Source organism: Fukomys damarensis, unplaced genomic scaffold (genome assembly GCF_012274545.1).
Source record: "Fukomys damarensis isolate Sample0158 unplaced genomic scaffold, DMR_v1.0_HiC HiC_scaffold_25, whole genome shotgun sequence".
Lineage (NCBI taxonomy): Eukaryota > Metazoa > Chordata > Mammalia > Rodentia > Bathyergidae > Fukomys > Fukomys damarensis.
Genome location: NW_022900937.1, coordinates 31,592,787 through 31,603,503, shown reverse-complemented (window position 1 = coordinate 31,603,503; position 10,717 = coordinate 31,592,787). Strand labels below are relative to the sequence as shown.

General features: G+C 53.3%; 1 protein-coding gene across 1 annotated transcript in view; it reads left to right on the top strand.

Annotated features, from left to right (window-relative positions):
* Positions 1-10,717, top strand: part of Greb1 (growth regulating estrogen receptor binding 1) — a gene marked incomplete at its 5' end in the record, with an annotated part of 45,740 nt that overhangs the window by 29,416 nt on the left and 5,607 nt on the right. The window contains 7 exon segments of the mRNA XM_033756076.1: positions 331-368; positions 1,955-2,090; positions 4,052-4,210; positions 5,165-5,304; positions 8,072-8,233; positions 9,062-9,266; positions 9,449-9,623. Of these exon segments, the coding sequence (XP_033611967.1) occupies positions 331-368; positions 1,955-2,090; positions 4,052-4,210; positions 5,165-5,304; positions 8,072-8,233; positions 9,062-9,266; positions 9,449-9,623 (1,015 nt within the window).

The following is a 10,717-nucleotide window of genomic DNA, read 5'->3' as shown; positions in this document are numbered from 1 at the left end:
CCCGCAGGTGGGTGTTGTGCTTGTGGCCCAGGCTCTCGGGTTGTCTGGGGTCTCAGCAGAGAGGCAGGCGTATGGGTGATGATACAGTTTTCTTAGTTATTTCCCTGTCATGGCTTAAAGGAGGAGAGGTCTACTTGGCTCATGGTCTCATTGGGTTCAGTGCATGGTCAGCTGCTCCAAGAACATCATAGTGGAAGGGTCTGGTGGAGGAGAGCTGCTCACCTCATGGTGGCCAGGAAGGAGAGAGAGAAGGGAGGAGCCGGGGACAGGAATGCACCCTTCCAGGCCCCACCTCAGTGACCTCCTCCCACCAGGCCCCACCTCCTACAGCACAGTCAGCCCTGACCTCACCCACGATGGATCCACCGGTGGGCACAGCACTCTGTGGTCCAGTTGCTTTCCAAAGCCCAGCTCTGAACACACAAGGTTCTGGGGGACATCTAGGTCTGAACCCTAACACCTCAGTCCTTGCCATTCCCATGGTACAGTCTTCTGCCTCGCCCCAGAGTGGGCAGGTGGACCAGGGCGGACTCACCTCCTGCTCAAGGCCAGCTGACTTCCGCTGTCTGACCACCCTTCCTCCTCTGCCTGCTTAGGGTGGTGGGAGATACCCTGTGGGTGCTTCGCAGTTTCCAAAGTCAGACTCATCGATATTGAGAATTCTTGCCTATTCAATAGGAGAGAAATAGTACATCACAGTGTTACTAACAAGACTGGATGTATTTTTACATGTTCACTGGTTGTTACTTCTTTTTTGATGTTTTTTTCCTGTGTGCATCTCTTGTTTGTTTTCTTTTTAGGCAGTTCAACTGTTTTGTTGATTTGTAGTCTTTGCATAGCATAGATTTTCATCCTTTGTTGATTTTATGTATTGTCGATCTTTTCTCTGGAGCTTCTCCTGGGTGTATGTCAGATTTTCTGTTTGTTGGTTGGTTGGTTGGTTTTTGAGGCAAGGTTTTGCTATGTCATTCAGACTGGCCTTGAACTCTATGTAGCCCAAGCTGGTCTTGAACCTGCGCGATCCTCCTGCCTGAGCCTTCCAAATGCTGGGGTTACAGGCATGCACCACCATGCCTGGCTCATATTTTCATTTTTAAATGAAATGTTATATAAACGGGAATGTTACATATATTCCAAATGTTTTTGTTTGTTTTGCTTTGTTTTGGGGACCAGGGATTGAACTTGGGACCTTGTGCTTGCAAGGCAGGTGGCAGAACTACTGAGCTAAATCCCTGCCCCTCATGTTTCATTTTTGACATTAGTTATTTCTGTTTGCCAAGATGTACTGAGTTCCTGCTCCAGAGCAGGAGTTGGGCTGAGGTATTGGAACGTGCAGTGGTGGTGGCGGTGGGCGGAGGAGCTCTGGGCCCCACATCAGCTGTACCCTAAATGAACTGGACGCACAGGGAGAGCGCTGGCCAGTGCCAGGCGGAGGAGCAGAGCCTCTGATCCAGGAAGAGAGAGAAAGATGAAGAGAACAGTGCTTTCCATGGGCTCAGCAGGAGAGAAGTGAGGTTTCACCCGATGGTGTCTTGTGTGAGATTCCTGGAGAATACTGTTTCACAGGGCCAGTTCTTTTTCTTTTGTTCTGAAGCAGGGTTTCTTCATCTTTTGAGAACGTCCTTTCTAAAACATGGCTGGTGGCTGGTGTGATGGTGCACGCCCATCATCCCAGCACTCTGGGAGGCTGAGGCAGGAGGATTTCAAGTTCCAGCTCAGCCTGGCAACTTGGTGACTTAGTGAAGCGCTGTCTCAAAACTGAAAAACAAAAGGGCTGGGGGTGCAGCTCTTCGTGAAGGCCCCGGTTCCGCCCGCAGTGCTGCTAAAGCAAATAAAGCAACCACGTCTGGTGCAGCGTGGCGTGGGCTCAGGTGACGAGCGCCAGACCTGCTGCTCCTGCCGCCCGCATCCACTGCCCTTGGCTTCAGGCTGCGTCCTCCGAGCCTGACTGGAGCGGGCGGTGCTCCTCACGCCTGTGTCTCCGCAGATTGGAAAGACGGGCGCCTACCTGCAGTTCCTCAGCAACCTGTCCCGGATGCTCGTGCGGTTGACGGAGGTGGACGTGTACGATGAGGCAGAGATCGGCACCGGTGAGAGTCGGCTCTGGCCGGGCCGGGGCTCTGCTGCCTCTGTCAGGGCTCTGCACCTGGCACTGTGCCGTTGCTGCCACGATGGGGTTTTCCTCCCGTGGCCCTGCTGGTTCTTTCCGCTGTTGCTCCTTCTCCTCAGCATCAGAGCCAAACCTTAGAGGGCTTTGCAGTGAGAAAATTACCGGTGCTAACCTCAACAGCTAACTCTTAGAAGCAGCCAACATGTCCATTAGGAGATGAATGGATAAAGAAAATGCGGTGTGTAAGGGCTGGGGATTTAGCTCAGTGGTCCCAGCGCCTGCCTCGCAACACAAGGACCCGAGTTCAATCCCCAGTGCCAAAAAAAAAAAAAAGAAGAAGAAGAAGAAAATGTGGTGTGCAACACACACACACATATATACACACACTGTGGAGTACTATGCTGTCATAAAGAAGAATAAGCTTGAGTCATTTGTAGGAAAATGGATGCATCTTGAGACCATAATGTTAAATGAAATAAATCACTTATGGTTTCTCTTATATGAAAAACCCAGAGTATAAATAAAGAATAAAATAAAAGATGGCTCATAGGGTAGGAGGAGATAGAGGTTTTGCAAAAAGGAAGGGGACTAAGAGATGGCGGGAGGAGGAGGAGGGGCTGGAGAGAGCCTGAAGAAGCGCTGGGTACACGCCGGTTCCCCGTGAGCATGTCGTCATCACGCGCTGCAAGTGTGCGCTCATAAAATACACCGAAAGTTAGAAAACAAAGAGCAGTGAGAGGGACTCCTGAGCAGAGGCCCTGCCCTGTCCTCACACACGTGAGGGCCCCGCACAGCGCCCCCCAGTCCGAAGAGGACAGAACTTGGGACCAGGGCCGGCCGGCTTGGGGCCCCCACGGCCCCACAGTGGTGACGGCCAGCACGTACGCTGCAGGGCTGCTGTCTCACTTCCGGGGAGAGACCAGTGACAGGGGCAGGATTAGAACCCACTTCCGCAAACGTCCAGGCCTGTGGCGGAACACACCACCGCCTCTGTTTTGCCTTATAAAATAGTTACTGCAGCTGTGCAGGGCGTTGGAAGATCAGAAACACACAGGAAGTGCTGGGCATCTACAGAGTATATAGTAAGTCTTCATCTCCCTCCTGTTCCTCCTCCTCCTCCTTTTTTCCCCAGCACTGGGGATTGAACCCAGCACCTTTGCACTGACCTACATCCACAGCCCTTTCAAAAGTTTATTTTGAGACTGGGTCTCACTAAGTCACCAAGTTGCCTGGGCTGGGCTGGAACTTGGACTCTTCCTGTCTCAGCCTCCCAGAGTGCTAGAATGACAGGTGTGTGCCTCCGCGCCCAGCCCCATCCCTGCTCGTCTATTCTGGACAGTTAGGGGACTGTGATGAGCACAGCACGGATCACTGCGGACTAACATCTCGGTGTACTGCAGGTGACAGCTCGTATAATGCGAGGGTCATGCCATCCAAGTTGTACAACCCGCGGGCAGCCAGCATGCACTGGGGGGCACCCGGTGGTGCTGGTCATGCCGAAAGTGGGGTTGGGGCTGTAAGTGTTGCTGGCAGCAGACAGGAGGCAGAGTCCTGGCGCTGACTCACGGTGGCACCGTGAGGGCTGGCTGGGTGCCGGACTCTGCAGTCCCAGGGGTGGCACTGTAGGACATGTGGGCCCAGGGCCCTGGCAGGACCCAAGAGGAAGTAGTTTCAGTGTGGAGCAGAGCCCAGGCTGTGCCCACAGAAAGGGGCAGAGCCGGCTCCTGGGGGACACGGACCAGAAGGCACATTGTCACTTCCCTGGCACAGTCCCGAAAATTGGACCATGGCAGGAGGCTCTGAGATGTGGCAATCCTCCTGCCTCAGCTTCCCCAGGAAGCCACTAGTAAACAACAGCCCTGCTCCTGGCCTCCACTCAGGCATCGTAAAACACATCCTTCTCTCCCTCATGCTGTCCTCTCCCTCCCTGTCACCTCACAGGCCCCTGGGAAGAGTCTGAGGGGCATTATGCCCAGCTCAGTGACCCCTGGCCGGACCCGGAGCTGCTCCAAAAGATGCCCTTTGATTACCTCATCCATGATCCCAAGTACGAAGACGCCAGTCTGATCTGTTCTCACCAGCAGGGCATCAAGAGCGAAGGTCAGACTGGGACTATGCTTTGCCTGAGAGTCACTGTTGTTGCCCTTTGTTTGGTTGTTTGAGATCCTCCTGCCTCAGCCTCCCAGAGTGCTGGGATCACAGGTGTGTACACCATGCCCAGCTCCTGCCAACTTATATATTACTGGAGCTCAGCTGGGCTGAGCTGTGTCATCTTAACAATGAATCTGGTGGTGATGATGGACCCGGACCTACTTCCAAACCAAGAAGGGCAGCCACCTGCTCGTAGGAGGAAGGGAGCTTCCATTACTGAGCTGCTTAGTGAGATCCAGTCTCAAAATAAAGAATGAGGTGGGCTGGGGAAGTAGCACAGTGCAAAGGGCCTGGGTTCAATCCCCAGTACTGGAAAAAACAAAAAGAATAACCTCAGGCCAAAAAAAACTCCTTAATCTTGCCAGATCATTTGAAGAAAAAAATCGGGGCAATTCATCAGCATTACAGCATCTGCGTATTAAGTTGGCACTCAATTTAAACTGGTGTTTAGTAGATCCTTAAGTAGGAGGTGTGACTGGAAAATAAGGTGGATGTTAACAGGTTTTATTACAAAAGCCGCTTTGCCACGAATCCCCCTCACAATCCTCCCCTGGTTCTGCACACCCTCATCCCATCTCCTCACCACCTCCCGAGCAGCTCTGGGGTCCTCTCTCCTGAGGGTCTTTAGCTGCGCTGTCCTGGCTGCCTCCACGTCCTGAGTGGATTCCAAACGTCTCCCTTCATGGTCACTGTGACTCTGGGGAGGAGCCGGGAGTCACCCGGTGCCAGATCCGGTGACTCAGGTGGACGAGGACACAGCGTTGTGGTTTTAGGAGCCACCTTTCCATTGGGTGGCACTGGGCAGCTGCAGTCGCCATATTTTTTGTCACACCTGGTGAAGACATGCAGGGGTGGGACAGGGGCTTTGCCCCACCGCTCGGGGCCCCTGGGGCCTTTGTGCAGACAGAGGGACCCGGAGGCCCGAGGACCCGCCTGTGCGGCGGCAGACGGCCCGGATGCGGCTGTCCAAGTACGCGGCGCACAACACGTACCACCACTGCGAGCAGTGCCAGCACTACATGGGCTCCCACCCCCGCTACCAGGTAGGCGCTGGCGCCGGCGGGACATCCGGGCCCCGCATTTCCCTGCTGCCCCCTACGCAGGCGGCCTCTCCTGGGTGGCCTGCAGCAGTGATGGCTGGGTGTCCTCGCTCTCGGTCCCGGTGATTCGGTGCCACATACACTCCCTTCCTGTGCTTCTGTGTCCCGGGCACTGGGGATGCGGCTGTGCACAGCATCCTGAGGGCTGGGCCTGGGAGGGAGACGTGACTGCAGAACATTCCAGAACGTTCCAGAACATTCCAGAACGCGATTCCACAGCCTGGGGAAGCCTGGGGTGGCGGGTTCAAAGCCGCGTCACCAAGGCAAAGAATTTGCACCATCGAGCACTGCTGTATGCTGAGCCGCAAGTCTAGGCACTTTTCCTATCAGTCCTTCCTGATGCTCTGTGATGGAAAATATTTGTTTGGCGCACACCTGTAATTTCAGCAACACTGGGAGGCTGAAGCAAGGTCAAGCCCAACCTGGGCAATTTAGTGGCTTAAAGAGACCCTGTCTTGAAATAATAATAAAAAAAAAAATCATAAAAAACAGTTTTTAAAGTGCTGGGGCTGTTGCTCAGTGTGATGACTCTGGGTTCAATCCTCGGTACCAGAAAAAGAATGGAAGGCAGGGAAAGAAAGACAGAAGTTCATTTAATTTGCTCCGGACAGGCATGAATGGTAAGGTGCCAGCCCGGGGCTCTGGTGTCTCAGGCCCATCTGCACCCTCCGGGAGACGGTCACCAAAGCCCCTTACTCTAATCTCACAATCCATAGCCAGCCCTGAGCGGGTGCTGGAGAACTTTCCGATTTCAGACCGAACCCCACACACTTCCAGCTGGGCGCTGTACAGAATGTGCACCCTTTCCTCATAGGCAGGGGGACAGCGGTGGCCGTGAGCGGAGTGGGGCTGTGGGCACTGAGGTGTCATCTTGGCTGGGCGCCAGGGGCCCTGAGTCAGGGGTGTGGGAAGTCTGGTGTTCATTTTTTGTTTTGTTGCTTTTAATTTTTCTGAGACAGGGTCTCGCTATGCAGTTCAGGTGGGCCTCAAACTCACTATGTAGCCCTGATGGCCTGGAACTCATGCCAATCCCCCTGCCTCAGCCTCCTGAGTGCTGGGATTATAGGCGTGGGCCACTGCACCCAGCTTTTAGCGTTTCTCCTCATTTCTGACCTAACCAAGGGAAAGGAGGGGAAGGATGGGGCAGGGTTTGCAGACGCGGAAGGTAGCAGATGCCTGGGTGGGTGAGCCTGGAATCTTAGTCTCCTTTCCAGGGACTCGATACCCAGATGCTTTATTTCTCCAACTCAGCTTGGCCATGAGCTTCTCTATGAGTGGGATCTTCTTGAGCAATGATTTTTTTTCCTTTTTTTTTTTTTTTCCGGTACTGGGGATTGAACTGGGTACAGGGCATTCTACTGAGCTGCATCCTCAGCCCACTTTTAGTTTTTATTTTTGAAACAGAATCTCACTAAATTGCTAAGTTGCCCAGGCTGGGCTTGAACTTGTGACTCTCCTGCCTCAGCCTCCCAGAGTGCTTAGATCGATCACAGGCATGCACCACCATGCTTGACTTAGCACCAACGCGTTTTTTAAACTATGCAACTTTATGGTCAACAAAATCAGAAAGCACCTCTGAGCAATTTTTCTAAAGTATTAAAATCAGTAATCCGTAATGTTAAATGAAATAAATCAGACACACAAGCTTAAATATCATGAGGTTCCTCTTATATGAAAAACTCAAAGTATAAATAAAGAGCCAAATAAAAGACAGATACCGGGAAGTAGGGACACAGATCTTGAAGGGAAAGTGCACCAAGAGGTGGAGGAAGAGAGGGAAGGAAATTAAGATGTGTTGTGTCTGTGCCCCAACTCCCATGAGAAATGCAAGAGATCATTTTCACGGGTATTTTTCTTCCCTGAAAGAAAAACTCCGGCTCCATGAAAGAAAAAAAGTTAGAAGAATTTCTTTGCAGCAAATAGAACTGCTGATTGTTCTTCTCAAGTTTTATTAGCACGTTTGCAGGACGTAATGATCAGGCTCACCCTGGGAAGTCGTGCACGGACGCATCAGAATCCGCTTTTCACCCCCTTCCTCCTCCATCTCTTGGTTCCCTTCCCTTTTGCAAAAGATCTGAGCTCCCTGTTTCCCGTCGGCCATCTTTTATTTTGTTCTTTATTTATACTCTGGGTTCCTCGCAAAAGCGAATCCACGCGATTCTTCAGCTTGGGTGTCTGATTTGTTTCACTTAACATTAAAGGCTCAAGGTGCAGGGCCGGGGATTTAGCTCAGTGGTACCGCTGCCTGTCTCACAAGCACAAGGTCCCGAGTTCGATTCCCGGTAGGAAAAAAATAAGGCGTACCCGTTGTCCAACAAATGACTCAGGTTTATCCTTTATGGCAGCATAGTGCTCCATGGTTTGGGCTGCTTCCAAGACTCAGCTATGGGTGGTGCCGGAGACCCTGCAACACAACTTTGGGATGTCTTTAGCTCTTTCGGGACGACTGCTGGCTGCGGTTGCACAGCCCCTGCAGTAGGATCTGCATTGCTAGGAGCTCAAGTGGGACGTGCAGCGCGCCGCTGTAGCTGGCCGTGCACAGGGCCGGGTCCACTCACACAGAGAGAGGGAAGGGACAGGTGGAGCTGTGCATCTGGGAGACGCCCGTGGTTCCTTGCGCTGGGGGCAGAGGTGGTGGCCGTGACCTGAGTGCGGCCCTGGATCGGGGCCGGCGGTGGCGTCTGACGTCGGCGGTGTCCCCCTCGCCCAGCCGTACGAGTCTGGCCTGCACGCCTTCGCGTTCTCCTACTCCACGCTCGGCGAGGAGGTGCAGCTGCATTTCATCATCCCCAAGTCCAAGGAACACCATTTCGTCTTCAGCCAGCCCGGCGGCCAGCTGGAGAGCATGCGTCTGCCGCTGGTCACCGACACGGTACGCGGGGCATGGGCTCCAGGGGGCTGTGGACTGGGGGCTGGAGCCCGAGCCCTGCTGTTTTTGTTATTCAGCCTCAGTTTCCTCACCGGTCAAGCTGGGCGATAGTAATCCCATGTGGGTGTGTGTGCGTGCGTGCACGCGTGTTACTAAACAGAGCCTTTGCACGGAGCTGCATCCCCAGCCATTTTTATTTTTTATTTTAGACAGGGTCTCACTAAGTCACTAAGTTGCCCAGGTTGGGAGGCAGAGGCAGGAGCATCACAAGTTCAAGCCCAGTCTGGGCAACTTAGTGACTTAGTGAGACCCTGCCTCAGAATGAAAAGGACTGGGAATGCAGCTCCGTGCAAAGGCCCTGGGCTCAATTCCCAGCACCAAACAAGCAAACTAAAAAGGAAGCCAGCTCACATTGGGGTCAGGGTGCAGTGGCTCCGTGAATGTGACATAGAAGGGGACATTTGTCCCCAGCCTTCTAAGCCGAGCAGGCCTCAAGCACCAGCTGCCATGCACATTTATGGCCTGGGCTTGAGTTGTTCAGGGCTGGGCTGGCCCTGGCCCCGCAGGCACACGGGGGAGCCACATCCAGGGGACAGCTCCACGCCAGGCACTGTTCAAGGCCAACAGGGCTCGTTTTCCCTGCCTTTTATTCGTCAGAGGCACTCCTAAGTCCCCCTGGGAAGTAGGTCCCAGCTTTCCAGGCGAGACCCTGCAAAATTGCATTTCAGAGGAGGGGACAGTCAGTCCACAGCCACCAAACCAAACCAAAATGAGCAGAGGGGAGGAGCAGCAGGCAGGCTGACAGACTCCTCTCGCACCTCTGCCCTGCAGAGCCAGGAGTGCATAAAAAGCCCGACATTCACGCCGACGACTGGGCGGCACGAACACGGGCTCTTTAACCTGTACCATGCCATGGATGGCGCCAGCCACCTGCACGTGCTGGTCATCAAGGAGTATGAGATGGCCATCTACAAGAAGTACTGGCCCAACCACATCATGCTGGTCCTGCCCAGCGTCTTCAACAGCGCAGGAGTCGGTAGGTGGCACGGCAACTGAGCCCGTTCGTTTTCTGCAGCTTTAGGGGGGCAGCTGTGTGGACCTCTCAGAGCGGGCGCTGTCCCCTGCATAGCGGTCTGTGGAAGCCAGACACATCCACAGCCTGGGCGCCGGCCTGTGTGGCCAGGCAGCCTGGGCAGCTGAGTCAGGACGCCCTTCCAGGGGCCGCCCACTTCCTGATCAAGGAGCTGTCCTACCACAACCTGCATCTGGAGCGCAGCCGGCAGGAGGAGCTGGGCGTCAGGCCGCAGGACGTCTGGCCGTTCATCGTCATTTCTGACGACTCCTGTGTGATGTGGAACGTGGTGGACGTGGACCACTCTGGGGAGCGTGGCCGGTGAGAGCCCCGGGTGTGGTGCTTCCTGGGCCCTGCAATCCCAGCACCTGGGAGGCTGAGGCAGGAGGACTGCAAGTCTGAGCCTAAACTTATCAGGAACCTGTCCAAGAATAAAAAAGGGAGGAAAAAATAGAAAGGGCTGGGAATGTAGCTCAGTGCTAGGTCCCAGGTTCAATGCTAAACACTGCAAATAAAACAAATAGCAAGCCTTATGACCCAAGCCCATTAAAAAGTTTTTTTAAAAGTTGTTATTGAGCCAGGCGTGATGGTGCACACTTGTAATCCCAGCACTCAGGAGGCCAAGACAGGAGGATCACTGTGAGTTCAAGGCCAGCCTGAACTACATAGCAAGACTTTGTCTTAAAAAGAATAAAACGATTGAAGTATAATGTAGATTTTAAAAGCATACACACTGTAGATTTAGTGCGGTATGCAGAAGATAACCAGGCTGGACTTGAATTTGGGACACTCCTGCTTCAGCCTCCCAGAGTAGTGGATTATACATATGCACCACCATGTCTGGCTAGTTTCCTCATCTTTGAGAGGTTCCAATACCTAAAACTAAGGTTTGGGGTGTAGTTCAAGGCCCCTGGCTGCATGTATGAGGCCCTGGTTTTAATCCTCAGTACCACAAAAGAACAAACAACCTAGAATTTGTTGTGAGAATTAGCTAAACTGTGTAAATGTTTTAAAATTTTTCATATTTTTTTTCATTTTTTTTCTGTTTTGATTTTATTTTTTCTTTTGGCACTGGGGATTGAACTCGGAACCTTGTGCTTGCGAGGCAGGTAGCAGAACCACTGAGCTAAATCCCAGGCCTTGTTTTGTTTTTTTGAGACAGGGTCTCGCTGTGTAGTTCAGGCTGGCCTTAAATTCTCGGCGATTCTCCTGCCTCAGCCTCCCCCCCAGTGTCGGGATTACAGGCATGTGCCACCGCACCTGGCAGGATGCAAACATGTTTTGCCCAAAGAAAAGCTAGCAGTGGTGCAGCCTGTGGGAGGGTGCTCACCCCAGGGTCACAGTGGGTTTCCTGCACCCCGGCCTGGGGCTGCCCGCGAGGCTCAGTGAGAAACAGTGCCCCGGGTGGCCGGGAG